Source organism: Ranitomeya variabilis, chromosome 3 (genome assembly GCF_051348905.1).
Source record: "Ranitomeya variabilis isolate aRanVar5 chromosome 3, aRanVar5.hap1, whole genome shotgun sequence".
In the NCBI taxonomy this organism is placed as follows: Eukaryota; Metazoa; Chordata; class Amphibia; order Anura; family Dendrobatidae; genus Ranitomeya; species Ranitomeya variabilis.
In genome coordinates, this window is record NC_135234.1 from 548,707,443 (window position 1) to 548,729,071 (window position 21,629).

Below are 21,629 nucleotides of genomic sequence, written 5' to 3' on the forward strand. Positions count from 1 at the left end.
TCTACGGGGAACATTGACTAGTGTACTTTAAGGTTAGCGCAGGTATAGATATCTTTGAAATGTTTTAAAAATATCACTATTTTTTAGTAAACTCTTTTCTCCTTTGTGTGGTAAGGAGCATTACCCGCAGCTATCCCCATCCATCTCACGAGCGCCGCTACCTCACATATATATAATTTCTGAATATACTTTTTAACCCCTTAGTGACAGAGCCAATTTGGTACTTAATGACCGAGCCAATTTTTACAATTCTGACCACTGTCACTTTATGAGGTTATAACTCTGGAACGCTTTATCGGATCCCGCTGATTCTGAGATTGTTTTTTCGTGACATGTTGTATTCAAGTTAGTGGTAACATTTCTTCGATATTACTTGCGATTATTTATGAAAAAAATGGAAATATGGCGAAAATTTTTAAAATTTTGCAATTTTCAAACTTTGTATTTTTATGCCCTTAAATCAGAGAGATATGTCACAAAAAATAGTTAATAAATAACATTTCTCACATGTCTACTTTACATCAGCACAATTTTGGAAACAATTTTTTTTTTTGTTAGGGAGTTATAAGGGTTAAAAGTTGACCAGCAATTTCTCATTTTTACAACACCATGTTTTTTTTAGGGACCACATCACCTTTGAAGTGATTTTGAGGGGTCTATATGATAGAAAATAACCAAGTGTGACACCATTCTAAAAACTGCACCCCTCAAGCTGCTCAAAACCACATTCAAGAAGTTTATTAACCCTTTACGTACTTCACAGGAACTAAAACAATGTGGAAGAAAAAAATGAACATTTTACTTTTTTTTGCAAACATTTTACTTCAGAACCATTTTTTTTAATTTTCACAAGTGTAAAAACAGAAATTTAACCACAAATTTTGTTGTGCAATTTTTCCTGAGTACACCAATACGCAATATGTGGAGGTAAACCACTGTTTGGGCGCACCGCAGAGCTTGGAAGTGAAGGATCACCGTTTGACTGTTTCAATGCAGAATTGGCTGGAATTGAGATCGGACGCCATGTCGCGTTTGGAGAGCCCCTAATGTGCCTAAACAGTGGAAACCCCCCACAAGTGACACCATTTTGGAAACTAGACCCCCCAAGGAACTTATCTAGATGTGTGGTGAGCACTTTGAACCCCCAAGTGCTTCACAGAAGTTTATAACGTAGAGCCGTGAAAATAAAAAATCGCATTTGTTTTCACAAAAATGATTTTTTCGCCCACAAATTCTTATTTTCACAAGGGTAACAGGAGAAATTAGACCACAAAAGTTGTTGTGCAATTTCTCCTGAGTACGTCGATACCCCATATGTGGAGGTAAACCACTGTTTGGGCGCACCGCAGAGCTTGGAATTGAAGGAGCACCGTTTGACTTTTTCAATGCAGAATTGGCTGGAATTGAGATCGGATGCCATGTCGCGTTTGGAGAGTCCCTGATGTGCCTAAACAGTGGAAACCCCCCACAAGTGATACCATTTTGGAAACTAGACCCCTTAAGGAACTTATCTAGATGTGTGGTGAGCACTTTGAACCCCCAAGTGCTTCACAGAAGTTTATAACGTAGAGCCGTGAAAATAAAAAATCTCATTTTTTCTACAAAAATGATCTTTTTGCCCCCAAATTTTTATTTTCACAAGGGTAACAGGAGAAATTAGACCACAAAAGTTGTTGTGCAATTTCTCCTGAGTACGTCGATACCCCATATATGGGGGTAAACCACTGTTTGGGCGCACCGCAGAGCTTGGAAGAGAAGGAGTGTCGTTTTACTTTTTCAATGTAGAATTGGCTGGAATTGAGATCGGACGCCATGTCACGTTTGGAGAGCCGCTGATGTGCCTAAACAGTAGAGACCCCCCACATATGACACCATTTTGGAAACTAGACCCCTTAAGGAACTTGTCTAGATGTGTGGTGAGCACTTTAAACCCCAAGGTGCTTCACAGAAGTTTATAACGTAGAGCCGTGAAAATAAAAAAATCGCATTTTTTCTACAAAAATGATCTTTTTGCCTCCAAATTTTTATTTTACCAAGGGTAACAGGAGAAAATGGACCCCAGAAGCTGTTGTACAATTTGTCTTGAGTACGCCGACACCCCATATGTGGGGGTAAACCACTGTTTGGGCGCATGGCTGAGCTCGGAAGCAAAGGAGCGCCATTTGACTTTTCAATGCAAAATTGACTGGAATTGAGATCGGACGCCATGTCGCGTTTGGAGAGCCCCTGATGTGCCTAAACAGCAGAAACCCCCCAAAAGTGACCCCATTTTGGAAACTAGACCCCCCATGGAACTTATCTAGATGTGTAGTGAGAACTTTGAATGCCCAAGTGCATCACAGAAGTTTATAATGCAGAGTCGTGAAAATAAAAAATATATATTTTTTAACAATAAAGATTTTTTAGCCCCCAAGTTTTTATTTTCACAAGGGTAACAAGAGAAATTGGACCCCAAAAGTTGTTGTCCAATTTGTCCTGAGTATGCTGGTACCCCATATGTGGGGGTAAACCACTGGGCGCACGGCAGAGCTCGGAAGGGAAGGAGTGCCATTTTGGAATGCAGACTTTGATAGAATTGTCTGCGGGCGTTATGTTGCCTTTGCAGACCCCTAATGTACCTAAACAGTAGAAACCCCCAACAAGTGACCCCATTTTGGAAAATAGACCCCCCAAGGAACTTATCTAGATATGTGGTGAGAACTTTGAATGCCCAAGTGCTTCACAGAAGTTTATAATGCAGAGTAGTGAAAATAAAAAATATTTTTTTTCCCACGAAAAAGATTTTTTTAGCCCCCAAATTTTTATTTTCACAAGGGTAACAAGAGAAATTGGACCCCAAAAGTTGTTGTCCAATTTGTCCTGAGTATGCTGGTACCCCATATGTGGGGGTAAACCACTGTTTGGGCGCACGGCAGAGCTCGGAAGGGAAGGAGCGCCATTTTGGAATGCAGACTTTGATAGAATTGTCTGCGGGCGTTATGTTGCGTTTGCAGACCCCTAATGTACCTAAACAGTAGAAACCCCCACAAGTGACCAAATTTTGGAAACTAGACCCCCTAAGGAACTTATCTAGATATGTGGTGAGAACTTTGAAAGCTCAAGTGCTTCACAGAAATTTATAATGCAGAGTAGTGAAAATAAAAAAATATATTTTTTTCCAACAAAAAAGATTTTTAGCCCCCAAGTTTTTATTTACACAAGGGTAACAGGAGAAATTGGACCCCAAAAGTTGTTGTCCAATTTATCCCGAGTACGCTGATGCCCCATATGTGGGGGTAAACCACTGTTTGGGCGCACGGCAGAGCTCAGAAGGGAGGGCGTACCATTTGACTTTTTTAGCGCAAAATTGGCTGTCGTGTTTGGAGACCCCCTGATGTACCTAAACAGTGGAAACCCCCCAATTCTAACTCCAACCCTAACCCCAACACAGCCCTAACCCTAATCTCAACCCGATCCATAATCCTAATCACAACCCTAACGATAATCACAACCCTAACCCCAAAACAGCCCTAATCTCAACCCTAACCATAACCCTAATCAAAACCCTAAATCCAACACACCCCTAACCCTAATCCCAACCCTAACCCTAATCCCAACCCTAATCCCAAACGTAACACTAATCCCAACCCTAATCCAAACCCTAACCCTAATCCCAACTCTAACCCTAACTTTAGCCCCAACCCTAACTTTAGCCCCAACCCTAACCATAACTTTAGCCCCCGTCGTCACAAAAAAAGTTCAATGTAACCTTTTTTTTGTACGTCGCGTCCGCCATTTCCGCGGATGCGTGGCCGTAACTCTGCCCCCTCCTCCCCAGGACATAGACTGGGCAGCGGATGCATTGAAAAACTGCATCCGCTGCCCACGTTGTGCACAATTTTCACAACGTGCGTCGGTACATCGGGCCGACGCATTGCGACCGCCCCGTACCGACGCAAGTGTGAAAGAAGCCTAAGGCTACTTTCACACTAGCGTCGTACTCGGCCCATCGCAGTGTGTCGGGCTGACGTACCGACGCTAGCGTTGTAAGCGCCGCACAACGGGTGCAGCGGATGCTGTTTTTTCAACGCATCCGCTGCCCCATTGTGAGGTGCGGGGAGGCGGGGGCGGAGTTCCGGCCACGCATGCGCGGTCGGAAATGGCGGACACGTCGCACAAAAAAGTTACATGTAGTTTTTTTTGTGTCGACGGTCCGCTGAAGCACGACGCATCCGTCGCACGACGGATGCGACATGTGGCAATCCGTCGCAATGCGTCGCTAATGCAAGCCAATGGAGAAAAAACGCATCCTGCAAGCACTTTTGCAGGATGCGTTTTTTCTCCAACAACGCATTGCGACGGAAGCCAAAAAACGCTAGTGTGAAAGTAGCCTACCCCTAACCCTAACCCTAACCCTAAATTTAGCCCCAACCCTAACTCTAACCCTAACTCTAACCCTAACTCTAACCCTAACCCTAACTCTAACCCTAACCCTAATTTTAGCCCCAACTTGTCTTCTCCTGCCGGCCGGCAGATGGCAGCAGATGGCGGGCGCACTGCGCATGCGCCCGCCATGATGAAAAAGCCGGCTGGCAGGAGAAGACAGAAGAGGACCCAGGGACCCCGGGTGAGTATGATAGGGTCCCCGAATCCCCCTATTTCTCTGTCCTCTGATGTGCGATCACATCAGAGGACAGAGAAATAACTGATCGCTTTTTTTTTTTTTTTTTTGCGGTCGCCGGTAAACTGTTAATTACCGGCGATCGCAAAGCAGGGGTCGGTGCAAACCGACCCCGATCATGTTCTTTGGGGTCTCGGCTACCCCCGGCAGCCGAGACCCCAAAGAACATCCGGGTGCCGGGCGGCGGGCGCACTGCGCGTGCGCCCGCCATTTTTTCCCGGAAAAAAGATGGCGACGCCCATGGGGAGACACGAGGAGCACCGGGGGAGGTAGGTAAGTATTGGGGGGCTATTGGGGGCCATCGGGGACCACATTTCTCTGTCCTCCGATGTGCGATCACATCGGAGGACAGAGAAATTAAACGGCAAATCGCGTTTTTTGTTTTTTTTGTTGCGACCGCCGGTAAACGGTTAATTACCGGCGATCGCAACTCGGGGGTCGGTAAAAACCCCCCGAATCATGTTCTCTGGGGTCTCGGCTACCCTCGGCAACCGAGACCCCAGAGAAAATCCGACTCTGGGGGGCGCTATTCACTTTTTCCACAGCGCCGTTAATTAACGGCGCTGTGGATTAAGTACCCTTAGCGGCCGCCGTTAAAAGGCGTATCGGCGGTCGTTAAGGGGTTAAATGTGGAGCCCAAAACTGGATCATATATTCTAGATGTGGCCCCAACAGTGATTTATAAAGGTGTAATAATACGTCGGGATTGCGGGATTTTCTCTTTTTATACACCCTAAAGTTTTGTTTGCTTTTACTACTCAGCTTACTTGTAACCAGAATACCCAAGTCCTTCTCCTGTTCTGTAGTTCCGAGTATATTTCCATTTAATGTACAGTACAGACCAAAAGTTTGGACGCACCTTCTCATTTAAAGATTTTTCTGTATTTTCATGACTATGAAAATTGTACATTCACACTGAAGTCATGAAAACTATGAATTAACACACGTGGAATTATATACTTAACAAACAAGTGTGAAACAACTGAAATTATGTCTTATATTCTAGGTTCTTCAAAGTAGCCACCTTTTGCTTTGATGACTGCTTTGCACACTCTTGGCATTCTCTTGATGAGCCTCAAGAGGTAGTCACCGGGAATGGTCTTCCAACAATCTTGAAGGAGTTCCCAGAGATACTGAGCACTTGTTGGCCCTTTTGCCTTCACTCTGTGGTCCAGCTCACCCCAAACCATCTCGATTGGGTTCAGGTCTGGTGACTGTGGAGGCCAGGTCATCTGGCGTAGCACCCCATCACTCTACTTCTTGGTCAAATAGCCCATACACAGCCTAGAGGTGTGTTTGGGGTCATTGTCCTGTTGAAAAATAAATGATGGTCCAACTAAACGAAAACCGGATGGAATAGCATGCCGCTGCAAGATGCTCTGGTAGCCATGCTGGTTCAGTATGCCTTAAATTTTGATTAAATCCCCAACAGTGTCACCAGCAAAGCACCCCCACACCATCACACCTCCTCCTCCATGCTTTACAGTGGAAACCAGGCATGTAGAGTCCATCCGTTCACCTTTTCTGTGTCACACAGAGACGGTGGTCGGAACCAAAGATCTCAAATTTAGACTCGTCAGACCAAAGCACAGATTTCCACTGGTCTAATGTCCATTTCTTGTGTTCTTTAGCCCAAACAAGTCTCTTCTGCTTGTTGCCTGTTCTTAGCAGTGGTTTTCTAGCAGCTATTTCACCATGAAGACCTGCTGCACAAAGTCTCCTCTTAACAGTTGTTGTAGAGATGTGTCTGCTGCTAGAACTCTGTGTGGCATTGACCTGGTCTCTAATCTGAGCTGCTGTTAACTTGCGATTTCTGAGGCTGGTAACTCGGATAAACTTATCCTCAGAAGCAGAGGTGACTCTTGGTCTTCCTTTCCTGGGGCGGTCCTCAAGTGAGCCAGTTTCTTAGTAGCGCTTGATGGTTTTTGCCACTGCACTTGGGGACACTTTCAAAGTTTGCCCAATTTTTCGCAGTGGCTGACCTTTATTTCTTAAAGTAATGATGGCCACTCGTTTTTCTTTACTTAGCTGCTTTTTTCTTGCCACAATACAAATTCTAACAGTCTATTCAGTAGGACTATCGGCTGTGTATCCACCAGACTTCTGCACAACACAACTGATGGTCCCAACCCCATTTATAAGGCAATAAATCCCACTTATTAAACCTGACAGTGCACACCTGTGAAGTGAAAACCATTCCTGGTGACTGCCTCTTGAAGGTCATCAAGAGAATGCCAAGAGTGTGCAAAGCAGTCATCAAAGCAAAAGGTGGCTACTTTGAAGAACCTAGAATAGAAGACATAATTTCAGTTGTTTCACACTTTTTTGTTAGGTATATAATTCCACATGTGTTAATTCATAGTTTTGATGCCTTCAGTGTGAATGTACAATTTTCATAGTCATGAAAATACAGAAAAATCTTTAAATGAGGTGTGTCCAAACTTTTGGTCTGTACTATATATACAGCAATAGGATTACTCCATTATCTACATTAAATCTCATCTGCCAAGTGTTTGCCCATTCTGTCATCTTATCCAGATCGTTTTTCAAAATTGTAATGTCAAGGTCAGATTTTAGTATCCTACCTTGTTTGGTGTCGTCAGCGAAGACTGACACTACTCTCAATCCCATCCACAAGGTCATTAATAAAGAGGTTAAAAAGAATCAGTTCTAGCACAGATCCCTGTGGTACACCACTGCTGACTATATCCCATTTAGAGAACGTACCATTTATGACAACTTTCTTTCCTGTCATATAGCCAATTACTTACCCATCTGCATATAGTTTTCCCCTAGTCCCTGCTTCAGGAGCTTCAGTAGAAGGCTGTTATGTGGTACAGTATCAATTGCCTTTGCAAAGTCCAGACAAAATCACGTCCGCCGCAGTACCTACATCCAGATTTGCACTTACCTTCTCATAGAAACCCAACATGTTAGTTAGACATGACCTATCTTACATGAATCTGTGCTGATTGTCAGTGATGCAGTCAGAGATGCAGTTCATCTCTTATAATATCCTCAAAAATTTTGCGCACTACTGATGTCAGTCTTACCGGACGGTACTTGCCTGGATCTACCTTTGTACCTTTCTTAAATATCGGTACCACATGAGCCATATGAGCCATCCCCCAATCCTGTAGCACCATCCCTGTTACAAGAGAGTCTAAGAATTTGAGATACAGTTACTGAGCTCAATTCCCTCAGTATCCGTGGATAAATGTCATCTGGGCCGGGGGATTTGTCAATGTTTATCTTGCTCAGGTGCAGGCATACTTCTTCCTGTGTTAGACTAATTATATCAGGTGGTGAACTTTGATTTTTGCCTTATGATACCTGGAATAGTCAGTTCATTGGTTAGTTCATTAGTTTGTCAACAAGCATGAATATAAATCCTAGAGCATATAATTTACTGTTTTCTTCGTTTTTCAAGGTTCATATTCTGCTAACAAAATTGTATTAGATAATTAAACTAATGCATGTGTTTAAAAAGTTCCAAAATAGACATCTGTTTAATATAATTTTTAGCTATAGCAGGTGATTAAATATACAATATGTGCACCTCTTCTACAAATTAATAAATCAAATATATATATATTTTTTAATCAAATATTTGACCTGGGCTATGACCATGTTGTTTCTGTCTGTGATGTGAAGGAATAATTTTCAGCTGAAATAAGGGCATTGAAATAATGTATTGGCAATGCTCTGCCCTCTCTTTTTACAATGAAAAGCAGTTCTCACTGTTGCTTTGAGTTATAAAATTTATTTATTATCTACCATGTTAAGGTAGGGAAATGAGCATATATGCTTGAATGCCTGGCATTTCAAGGTCACCCAATCTTTTGTGGCTTAAAAAGATGAATTCATAAGCTGAGCTTGTGTTGTGAAATGACAATATTATTGGGCATGCCAGAATACATCATGCAGACATTTAATCAAAAGATGATTAAGTTATATTTCAATCTTTTCTCCTTCAGATAGTTGTAGTTAAATTTTACCTTGTTATGTGCTCCATATTTTCAAGCAGAGGCAGTAATGGCCGTACTGTGAAATAAGGGCCTGCTGCCTCTACTCCGTATTGAATCATATGTCCTTTTGACAGAGAGATGAGTGTATAAGTTATGTGTATATGTCTATGTACATGTATGTAATAAATGGCATATGGACTAAAGTGCTGACCATATGAAGATCAATGGGTAAATATTTATCAAGGCTTCAAATTATCCTATCTGGACTAGGACCATATAGAAATCATGCCTACTTTTACTATTCATAATTTAAATCAGAGCAAAACTGTACAAAAGCTATATATATATAGTACAGACCAAAAGTTTGGACACACCTTCTCATTTAAAGATTTTTCTGTATTTTCATGACTATGAAAATTGTACATTCACACTGAAGGCATCAAAACTATGAATTAACACATGTGGAATTATATACTTAACAAAAAAGTGTGAAACAACTGAAGTTATGTTTTATATTCTAGGTTCTTCAAAGTAGCCTCCTTTTGCTTTAATGACTGCTTTGCACACTCTTGGAATTCTCTTAATGAGCTTCAAAAGGTAGTCACCGAGAATGGTTTTCACTTCACAGGTGTGCACTGTCAGGTTTAATAAGTGGGATTTCTTGCCTTATAAATGGGGTTGGGACCATCAGTTGTGTTGTGCAGAAGTCTGGTGGATACACAGCTGATAGTCCTACTGAATAGACTGTTAGAATTTGTATTGTGGCAAGAAAAAAGCAGCTAAGTAAAGAAAGACGAGTGGCCATCATTACTTTAAGAAATGACGGTTGGTCAGTACGAAAAGTTTAGAAAACTTTGAAAATGTCCCCAAGTGCAGTGGCAACAACCATCAAGCTGCTACAAAGAAAGTGGCTCACATGAGGACCGCCGCAGGAAAGGAAGACCAAGAGTCACCTCTGCTTCTGAGGATAAGTTTATCCGAGTCACCAGCCTCAGAAATCGCCGGTTAACAGCAGCTCAGATTAGAAATCAGGTTAATGCCACACAGAGTTCTAGCAGCAGACACATCTCTACAACAACTGTTAAGAGGAGAATTTGTGCAGCAGGCCTTCATGGTAAAATAGCTGCTAGGAAACCACTGCTAATTGCAGGCAACAAGTAGGAGAGACTTGTTTGGGCTAGAGAACCCAAGGAATGCACATTAGACCAGTGGAAATCTGTGCTTTGGTCTGATGAGTCCAAATTTGAGATCTTTGGTTCCAACCACCGTGTCTTTGTGCGGCGCAGAAAAGGTGAACGGATGAACTCTACATGCCTGGTTCCCACTGTGAAGCATGGAGGAAGAGGTGTGATGATGTGGGGGTTCTTTGCTGGTGACACTGTTGGGGATTTATTCAAAATTGAAGGCATACTGAACCAGCATGGCTACCACAGCATCTTGCAGCGGCATGCTATTCCATCCGGTTTTCGTTTAGTTGGACCATCATTTATTTTTCAACAGGACAATGACCCCAAACACACCTCCAGGCTGTGTAAGGGCTATTTGACCAAGAAGGAGAGTGATGTGGTGCTACGCCAGATGATGTTGTCATGAATAAGAGAGCTTAGTCTCCAGAAACGCTTTGAGATTCTTACTCATATGGCTCGTGCTGAAGTCTGTATCCTCTATGCTTAAAGTTTGTGAATAAAGAAAACTTTTTTACAGATTTGGTGAAGCTGGACATTCTCTTCTTTTTTGGCTACGCCAGATGACCTGGCTTCCACAGTCACCAGACCTGAACAGAATCCTGATGGTTTGGGGTGAGCTAGACCGTAGAGTGAAGGCAAAATGGCCAACAAGTGCTAAAAATCTCTGGGAACTCCTTCAAGATTGTTGGAAGACCATTTCAGGTAACTACCTCTTGAAGCTCATCAAGAGAATGCCAAGAGTGTGCAAAGCAGTCATCAAAGCAAAAGGTAGCTACTTTGAAGAACCTAGAATATAAGACATAACTTCAGTTGTTTCACACTTTTTGGTTAAGTATATAATTCCACATGTTAATTCATAGTTTTGATGCCTTCAGTGTAAATGTACAATTTTCATAGTCATGAAAATACAGAAAAATCTTTAAATGAGAAGCTGTGTCAAAACTTTTGGTCTGTACTGTATCTTGCTGAAAAAAATAAAGGGAACACTTAAACAACAGAATATAACTCCAAGTAAATCAAACTTCTGTGAAATCAAACTGTCCACTTAGGAAGCAACACTGTTTGACAATCAATTTCACATGCTGTTGTGCAAATGGAATAGACAACAGATGGAAATTATTAACAATTATCAAGACACTCAATAAAGGAGTGGTTCTGCAGGTGGGGACCAGAGACCACATCTCAGTACCAATGCTTTCTGGCTGATGTTTTGGTCACTTTTGGATGTTGGTTGTGCTTTCACACTCGTGGTAGCATGAGACAGACTCTACAACACAAGTGGCTCAGGTAGTGCAGCTCATCCAGGATGGCACTTCAATGCGAGCTGCGGCAAGAAGATTTGCTGTGTCTGTCAGCGTAGTGTCCAGAGGCTGGAGGCGCTACAAGGAGACAGACCAGTACACCAGGGGATGTGGAGGGGGCCGTAGAAGGGCAACAACCCAGCAGCAGGACCGCTACCTCAGCCCTTTGTGCAAGGAAGAACAGGAGGAGCTTTGCCAGAGGCCTGCTAAATGACCTCCAGCAGGCCACAAATGTGCATGTGCCTGCACAAACGGTTAGAAACAGACTCCATGAGGATGGTCTTAGTGCCTGAAGTCCACAGATGGGGGTTGTGCTCACAGCCCAACATCGTGCAGGACAATTGGCACTTGCCACAGAACACCAGGTTTGGCAAATTCGCCACTGGCGCCCTTTGTTCTTCACAGATGAAAGCAGGTTCACACTGAGCACATGTGACAGATGTGAGAGAGTCTAGAGATGCCGTGGAGAGCAATCTGCCTGCAACATCCTTCAGCATTACCGATTTGGCAGTGGGTCAGTAATGGTGTGAGGAGGCATTTCTTTGGAAGCCCGCACAGCCCTCCATGTACTCGCCAAAGGTAGCCTGACTGCCTTTAGGTACCAAAATGAGATCCTCAGACACTTGTGAGACCATATGCTGGTGCGGTTGGCACTGGGTTCCTCCTAATGCAGGACACTGCCAGGCCTCACCCTAGAAGGATTTTGGATTACTCATGTATATTTTGGCAAACTGCAGTCTAGATTTTTTATGTTTCTGTCAGCAGTGTTCTTCTGGGTCTCCTGCCATCGCATTTCATTTCATTCAATTGTCGACGGATAGTTCATGCTGAAACTGATGTACCCTGAGCCTGCAGGACAGCTTGAATTTCTTTGAAACTTGATTGGGGCTTCTCATTTGCCATCCAGACTATCCTGTGTTGCAACCTTTCATCAGTTTTTTTGTGTAAATCTTTTTATTGAAACAAGTTGCATGGTAATATTCAATACAGAACCAATCATCATCAGACACATATATGATTAAACACCAGCGGTGCAAACATTCAAATAAAAAAAAAAGAATGAGTTCTGGTTTAGAGTAACTTTGATTACTAAAATTCTTTCTGTCCTCCTTCGTGTAAACACAAGGAGTCGGTTACGCTGTAAGAGCTGGAACAACTTCTGAAAGTGTTATATAACAATTTCAAAATAGCTTAAACTCTAATAATGTTTTTGAGAGTAGATAAAGGAGAGAAAAGGGAGAAGAGAGGGGAAAGAGGAGAGGGGTAAGGGAGGGTGCGGATTGGGACCTGGTTTCCTGTCTACAATCAACCATGTTCTATCCAAGATATCAAATCCGGAGTCTCCCTGAACATGATCCATGGAGACCATACGTTCAACACCCTGTCTAGGGTGCCTGTGTCCTGTCCAATCAATTGCTCTATTCTATATATGTGGTTCAATTCCACAACAAGGTCAGAGCGCGATGGGGAATTGGATTGTTTCCAATACCTAGGTATCAAATTGCGTGCGGCAGTGAGGAAATGTCTAAGAAGACCTCTCTTGAATCTGGCGATGGAAAGATCACAAATCGATAACAAGGCCAGCTCTATAGTCGGCTGCATCCTATAAAAGGATAATTTGTTGTGAAGGTCAAATACCTCCATCCAAAATTTATAAATGGGAGGACAAGACCACCAAATATGTGAGTATGATCCCTTTTCTGTCCAGCACCTCCAGCAAACATCTGGAGTGGATGGAAACATATTATGGATATTGTCCGGGCATCTATACCATCGAGACAATAGTTTATAGCTTCTCTAATGGTAGTCAGCGCACAGCGAAGATCTGAACGTATGAAGGAGACACTTGGATCTATCCTCTGGTGAAAGGGTTTTGTTAAGATCATTCTCCCATTTCGCAAAGAAAGCAGGAGAGCCAAATACAGTTACCTGATGGTCCTGGAACATCTTATACAAGAATGATACCAAGCGCGTAGGAGGGCCTGCACCCAGGCATGCCGACTCGAAGGGAGTGAGGGGTCTAAAAGTGTTGGTTTGTTTAGAGATCACTTTAATGAAGCTTTTTATTTGCTCATAGGGAAACCATGATCCAGGGGGTGGATCTGATTCGGCAAAGAGGGATCGTAGGGGCTGTATATCAGTTTGGTTTATGTAATCATAAATTACTGGGTGATTGTCTTTATGTTTATGTAGAAAGAAAGTTTTATCCCGTCCGGCTGGAAAGTCTAGATTGTCGATAACTGGGGTCATGGGTCCCGGTATCGAGGAAATGTTGAGATTTTGGCTACCATTTTTAATGAAGAGCACTAGATTTCTTGTGAGGAGGGGGAATTTCTCCCTCGGTTCCTGTGTTTTTCTTTTGCCAAATGTTGGCGATAGGGTTGGTCGTTGAGAGATTAAATTCCAAGTTAACCCATTTTTTGGTATGTGCATGATGGAAAAGGTCTATGATACATGTTCCCAGGGATGCATAATTGTAAAGTTGGAAGTTTGGGAGGCCTAGTCCTCCTGTTTGTTTGGATCTGCTTAAGAGCTGATATGATAGACGTGAGCGCTTGCCGGACCAGATATATCGTGTGATCATAGCCTTGAGCCTGGAAAAAAAGGAGGGTGGAAGGGCCATGGGGACTGTCTGGAAAAAATAGAGGAGGCATGGCAGTGAATCCATCTTGATGGAATTAATTCTACCCAGCCAAGATAGATGAAGTTTATTCCATTTTTCCAGATCTATCTCCATTCTGCGAAGAGCCGGTCTGTAATTAGCTTCATATAACTGTGTTGTTTTTGAGGTAAGTGTAATGCCCAAGTATCTAAGGGAATCTGTTTGCCATCTGAACGGGAAAGAGGCGCGTAACTGGGAAACTAAGGAGGGCGGGAGTGAGACATTCAGAATTTCTGATTTATGTGAGTTTATCTTGAAATTACTTAGGACCCCAAATCTCTGAAGCTCTGAGATGATGTTGGGAATGGTGGTTACAGGAGAAGTGATGTACAAGAGTACATCGTCAGCAAACAGGGCCAGTTTATGTTCTTCTGGCTGAATCTCCACACCCTTTATAGATGGGTTGCTGCGGATCACGGTGGCTAAATGCTCCATGGTTAAGACATATAATAAGGGTGAGAGGAAGCACCCCTGCCTAGTGCCGTTACGGATTTGTATGGAGTTCGACAGAGATCCGTTTACTTTGACCTGTGCCGAAGGAGTCTCGTAGAGCGCCATGATACTCCGCAACATCCTCTTTTTTAGCCCAATGCCCTCCAGAGCTCCCTGCATGAATTCCCATTCCACTCTATCGAATGCCTTCTCAGCATCAATTGAAAGTATACACATGGGGTCTCCACCTCTGTTTGACCTATAAATCAGGGAGATAGATCTTATGGTATTATCCCTCACCTCTCTTCCCGGGATGAAACCGACCTGGTCTTGATTGATCAGATGGGGTAAAAGACCATTTAATCTTTGGGCTATCATTTTGGCATAAATTTTTACATCTACATTGATAAGTGAGATGGGATGACAACCACTGCACAACAGAAGATCCTTCTCCGGTTTAGGGATGACTGTTATATGCGCCGCTAGTGCCTGTGGTGGAAAAGACCCCCCCGAGGCTACATAATTACAAGAGGTCAACAGCGGAGTGCACAGCAGATCCGAGAACTGTGTATAGAAGCTGGCAGTGAAGCCATCAGGGCCAGGACTCTTACCCGACTTCAAGTCTCCGACTACAGAGGAGAGTTCCTCTAATGAAAAATCATCCTCTAACTCCACTAGGCACTCCTCCGGGACCGCAGGAAGCTGATTTGACTGGATATATGATTTAATTTTATCCCGAAGTGAGTGTGGGGGAAGATCACTGTAATGGCCCTTTAGGTTATAGAGTGAACTATAGTAATCGTGAAAGCTAGATAGTATGTCCTGCGTGCTATAAACTTTTTTGCCTCTGGAATTTTTAATGTATGGGATGAATGTTTGGGGACCTCTGGGGTGTAGAGCCTTCGCCAAAAATTTGCCACTTTTGTTACCTAGATGATAGAAGCGACTCTTTATTCTTTCTCTCAGACACCGGGATTTCTGATCTAGGATAGTGAGTAGTTTTTGTCTGGCCGAGGACAGTTCCGACAGAGTGAGTGGGGAGAGATCCTGTTTATGTTTTGCTTCGAGTTTGTAAATCTGAGAGGACAATTCTGTGATTTCTTCTGTCCGCTCTCTTTTAAGACGAGCACCATGCGATATGAATACGCCTCTCAGAATGCATTTTAAGGTCTCCCATTTAATCGAGGGTAATGTGGGGTCGTCGACATGGTCCACCATAAAACCTTCAATGGAGCGTTTCACTTCCGAAACATAGGTCAGATCCTGCAGAAGATTCTCGTTCAGCCTCCATGAGAACCTGGATCTCACAGAGGGTTCCAGTTGCATCGTGAGGTAAATAGGTGCATGGTCAGACCGCAGAATCGACCCCACATCGGCCTCAACACCTCTATCCAACAGGGAGTGCGAGACAAAGAAATATTCAATTCTGCTATATGTAGAATAAATTGGGGAATAAAAGCTGTCCCTCACGCCCGGGTGCAGCGCCCTCCACACATCCATCAACCGCAAGTCACTTAACTGCCTCTTCACTTTTTTGATAGAGGATATAGGATATGAGGACTTGCCTGATGACACATCAAGTAGAGGATTCATTGGAAGATTGAAGTCACCTCCGAGGATGATCGGCGAGCCTCCTGCAAATTTTTCTAAAAGCTGTTTGCACGTGGAGCTGAATTTGTGCTGACCTTGATTGGGGAAATAAACATTTGCCAGTATGAGATTACGAGATCGCCATTCCAGCTTCAAGAAGATAAATCTCCCTTCTGTGTCAACCACCGAGTCAAGTACCTCGGGAAGGAAGGACTTGTGGAATCCAATAGATACCCCTTTAGACTTTGAATGAGGGTTTGTACTATGGAACTATTTGGGGTAGTGATATGATGTACAATTAGGAGTCACTCCTGTCTTAAAGTGAGTCTCCTGTAACAATAATATTGAGACACGTTGCTTATGGTTAGAGTACAATACCTGTCGTCTTTTTTCCGGTATATTAAGCCCTTTGGCATTAAAAGAGCAAAATTTAACTCTAGCCATAATCAAGATGTTGATTAGATGAATGATTATGAGAACAGTGAAACCAGGTCAATGGTAGGTCCATACAATTTCTTAGGACAGGGGATAAGGTAAAGAATAAAGAGGGGAAAGCTATGAGGGAGAGAAGAGAGAAACCCATAGAGTATAGGCTAAGAGAGAAAAAAGAAAGTGTGGTGATTGAACACCTATAGGAGGAAATCTTGACGCGGTGATGTACTTAGGAGCCACCACTCGCATCAATTTGGGTGAGAAAGAGCCAAGGGCGAGGTTCGGTCTCCCCGACACCCCCGCGGCCTAAAAAAAACACATCAACAATTGCATAACATTGTGTAGGGTCAAACTACAGATATTGGTAACTATATCTGCTTGGATTAAACTAGAGCTCTAGCTAGATAATACAAGTATTGGAAAAGAAAGTTAGATTAATAACACCTCAATATTATGCTAGACTTCAGTGATAAGAATTCAAAATTAACTTATATAGAGGCGATTCATATAGCAGAACATGGCTAATTCCCCTCAAATAGTTAGGGTGGTTCAGACAGAAAAGAGTAGTTAGTTTAAATTGCATTGAAGGCAAACGGAAATTAGAAAAAACAAAAACTCTCAGGTCTGATCTGATGGCAAATCATGTTTCTTGTGTTGCTTGGAGCGTTGAACCTTTGACCATCTCGGTGATATATCTGAAAGCTGAGGAGAGCTTGGCCAATCAGGCAGGGCAGTCATCGACAACTCAAAAGTACCTAAGAAGTTGGCCAGATCACCTAGGTTACGAAAGGTAGCTGTTTTCCCTCCTTTGAAGGCTATCAGTTGGAATGGAAAGCCCCACTTGTAAGGAATGTCTTTTTCCTGGAGAAGGGACAGTAGCGGACGCAGAGCTCTTCTAAGTTGCAGAGTTCGTCTGGACAGGTCCGAGAGTATTAGGATCTGCGTTCCGCAGAAATTAATTGTGCCCTTCCGTCTAGCGGCCAGCATTATAGATTCCTTAGTTTTATAGTAGTGTACTCTGCAAATAACGTCTCTGGGCCTTGAGTCTGATTGTGGTTTTGGGCCAAGGGATCTGTGAATTCGGTCAAATTCTATGGTGCCTGTCCCCGCTTCATTTAGGATTTCAAGAAATAATTTCTGAACTGTGGGGTCAAGCTCAGACGGGCCTATGGACTCCGGTAAACCACGGATCCTGATGTTGTTACGTCTGTTACGGTTTTCTAGGTCCTCCATTCCAGTTGCTAATTCTTCCAGTCTCAAAGTATGGTTTGTTATGATTTCTCTTTGAGTTTGTAACTCTTGCAATACGAGTTCCTGAGTGTTCTCTACCTCTTCCACCCTGGTTGTAAATTCTGATTTTAATGCTTGAAGCTCTTTTTTATAGGAGTTTTCTATTCTACAGGCAAATTTCTCCAAGTCTATTTTGGTGGGGAGGGACCTTATAAATTTGCTGAGATCCTGTACGTTCAGGTCCTCAGAAAGTTCATTGCCATCATCACCTTCCTCAGTTGCCCTTTCAGGAGAGTTGTGTGGGGTCATTGAGTCTTGTGAAAATAAACGGTCCTCTGAGAGCTTATTAGAGGACTGAGATCTAGTGTTTGTGTTGCTTATTAGCAGTTAAGAAGCGATCCATCTCTGTGGAGTGGGCTGTAGAGTCCAAAAGTACTTCCAAGCGTTTCCTGGGCTTGCCTATGAACAATAGCAATTTTTATAAGCAAATAATTGGCCGCGGTGAGTACCCGTGAGATCCGAGGAGCTGCATCAGGTAACTCACTCCCCACCTAGCAGAAACCTCTCCCCAGGGAGATTTCCCCCTTATTTATTTATTTAGGGAGATAAACTGAAGCCTTGCAGGGGCTGAGCAGCACGAACTATCCGGCGCTGCACCTAGGGACAGTTCAATGTCCTTGTAAGGGAGCAGAGCTGGCTCCTGTGTATAATGGAGGCTTTTGGCGCCAAAAGGGGGAGCTAGAGAAGGAGGGGGGACTAGGGCAACCACCGCTCCGGACTTCCACAGGACTCCGCTCACCACCTGCACCTGGAGGGAGCGATATGGAGGAGGCAAGTGTGAGGGGACGGTGGGGATAGGCGGCGTGAGTGTCCTGGACTAGTGAGCCGTCAGTGTCGCGGCGGCCTCTATGCAGTGATGGCCGCCGATATGATGGGCGGTCTCCCCCTGCTCCGCCGCTGCTCCCCGACTCACCGGGATCTTCTGTGCTGCGCCGCAATCCCCCTCCTTGCCTCCCGTATCCTGATCTTTCCGGAGATCTGTCCCCCGACGCTCCTTCACCACAGGGGCTCCACGAGGAAGTAGTAATGGCGCCTTCTGTGTCGGGCACTGCAAGCTCCCGCCGGCGTCTTCTCCACAAGAAACTTCCCTCAGCACAAAATTCAGGTAGCGCCGGGTGGGGGTCTCTGTAGTCTCCAAATTTGGGGGCTATTTGAGGATTTTGGTGCAAGATTGGAGCTCCCAGGCTGAAAAATCTGGGGAGCTCGTACCAGCCACGTCTGCACCCCTTTCATCAGTTTTTTTATGCTATCCACGTCCAGGGATATTAGCTACTGTGCCATGGGTTGTAAACTTCTTGACTATGTTGTGCACAGTGGACAAAGAAACATCAAGATCTCTGGAGATGTACTTGTAACCTTGAGATTGTTGATATTGTTCAACAATTTTGGTTTTCAAATCCTCGGACAGTTCTCTTCTTTCTGCTCTTCATGCTTAGTGTGGCACACACAGACACACACTGCAAAGATTGAGTCAACTTCTCCCCTTTTTAACTGGTTTTGGGTATGATTTTCATATTGCCCACACCTGTTACTTGCCACAGGTGAGTTTGAACGAGCATCACATGCTTGAAATAAAGTTGTTTACCCACAGTTTTGGAATGGTGCCAACAATTTTGTCAGCCCATTTTGGGGGTTTGTGTGAAATTATGTCCAATTTGCCCTTTTTTTCTCTTTTTTTTTTTTTTTTTCCAATACAGAAAATAAATAAACATATCTATAGTAAAACATGTGCAATTGCAATACATTTCTAGGAGAAATACTTCAATTCCAAGTGTGTCAACACTTTCAGCCATGACTGTGTACATAGTGTGTGCATGTGTGTAGATAAATAAAGATAAAATTGTCAAGTTTATACAAATACCAAAAAAATCACATAATAAATGCGTGGGCAGACACAAATTGCCCCAGCACTAACTATTGATCATTCTATAAAAATGTAGTTTTTCATAACTGTAAATTACAAAACCATTTATTTATACATTTTCAGCTTTGTTAAATGTATTTCTTTTTGGTAGCACAATCCCTTTAACTCGCCCCCCTGGAATTTAAAGGGGTTGTCACACAAACAAATTAAATTTTAATCAATAATGGAATTTGATTCATTTGAATTTGATTGGTCCACAATTTGATTAAAAAAAATGTTCCTGTGCTGAGATAATCTTATAAATGTGCTCCTCCTATGTCCTGTGTGATGGCTGTGTCTGACCGCGCAGGAAAATGGTCTTCATCATATCATAGCTCCTGGCCTATATTGCATAACCTAATGAGATTTTCTGCTGTCCATATAAATAGTAAAAGTCCATCTTGTTTTTTTATTTGTTGTTTACATGTACACATTGTATAAAATGTAGCATCTGAGTTGTTTTTTGTTTTTATTTTTTTTGTGTGTTTTTTATTACCCCCTATAGGATTATGATGCTTTCTGTTCTTCGTCATACAAAAACACCAGTGAAGTTTTGGTTTCTAAAGAACTACCTTTCTCCACGGTTTACGGTAATATTTTTTTTTTGTTTACTGCCTTCATTATCATTGCTTTATAGCACTTTATGAAGTGAATGATCACTATTGATAAGGTTGCTGTGACTTTTTACTGTTTTTATGTATTTTACTAATGTATTTTAGCCAGCCTCTGTAACTCCAGTCAGTTGTATACTTTCCCCAGAACAAGTTCTAAATTTGCTTGTTTTTGTATCTTTCATTATGACAACTCACTACAGCGACAAACATAGCAAAAACCATAATAGTTTCTCACTTCTGTAGTAGTTTTTTTACAGTATTCGAGAGCACTATAATCCCAGATTTTTTTGTCATTGTGCAATTTTTTGCATTGTTTCTATGGAGTGATTTTACATAAATAACTAGTAGCACAATATTAGGCACTGTCATAAGTACGGCTTTTTAGCAAATCACACATGTGCATGCATTAGAAATATCATTTATATAGCTTGACGGTTTTCTTTTTCTGTGTCTGCAGGAAATCATACCAGACATGGCTGAGGAGTATGGCTTCCAGTATGAGTTAGTCCAGTACAAGTGGCCTCGATGGTTGCACCAACAGACTGAGAAACAGCGAATTATTTGGGGTTACAAAATCCTCTTCCTTGATGTTCTATTCCCACTTGCTGTAGACAAAATAATCTTTGTTGATGCTGACCAGGTACAGTGTGTGAAATTAGGCATGTCTTTCTAACAAAATCAGGTGCCAACTTGCAGGCTTTGCTCAGACAGTAGTGTGAAAACCGATTTTATTCTTAACCCAAATATCAAGCTTAGTTGCAAACAGAGTGAGATTGTGAATCCATCTCAGGTAATTATGTGAACATTCTTTTAATCCCAGAGGGATTTTAGAAGCTCATTACCTTCTCTCACCGGTCTTTGCCGAATATCCTTGCAGACGGCTTTCGTTGCTGCATTTTCTATTCCTCCTCCTTTGTTCTTATAAGTTCAGGATGTTCAGTGTTTAAATGATCTGTGTCTTGCCTGTAGCTCCCACGGAAAGGAATCTGAGCTTGCGTTTAATGAGAAAATCGGAAGAACGAATGCTTCACAGATCCTTACAAATCCAAGCTAGGCCCTGGAGTTGAGACATATTTAATCCGAATATTGACAGTTTGAATCCAAGCACATCCTTAAATAGTTTAGTAGGAAAATGTTACTTTAACCACTTTTTGCCCTGGATTTTTTTTCTATCTATGTGGATCAATTAATTTTGTGAGATTCTTTATTAAATATTTGCACGCACTATGTCTCACATCTTCTATTACCTGTAAGAAAAATAGAAAACATTAGCAAGCCATAGTTAGTCATGACGTATTCTGTTGCCTTTTCATGAAATCTAATGTTCTCAAAAGGTAGTTTGAATCTAGCAAAAACCAGGGGCAAACAAAATTTTCTAATGAGCCTTTTTTTTTTTTTTTTCAATTAAGGCCCAGATTCATTAAAGGTTTTACAAATAAAGCTGCCATATAAAGCTTTGAAAAATTGCTTCATTTTTGCACAATGTGGAGCAAGAATTTTGTGGTATTTGTAATTTTTTTGCCGGTATCGCCCAAATGGGATAAGTGAAGGAGTCACGCCACAGTTTGTCTTTCTATTTCATGGCTTTCT

General features: G+C 42.6%; 1 protein-coding gene across 1 annotated transcript in view; it reads left to right on the forward strand.

Moving 5' to 3' along the window:
• UGGT2 (UDP-glucose glycoprotein glucosyltransferase 2) overlaps positions 1–21,629 on the forward strand; it is a 459,065-nt gene that overhangs the window by 426,128 nt on the left and 11,308 nt on the right. The window contains exons 33-34 of the mRNA XM_077297152.1: positions 19,931–20,015; positions 20,497–20,679. Of these exons, the coding sequence (XP_077153267.1) occupies positions 19,931–20,015; positions 20,497–20,679 (268 nt within the window). The remainder of the gene's footprint in view (positions 1–19,930; positions 20,016–20,496; positions 20,680–21,629) is intronic.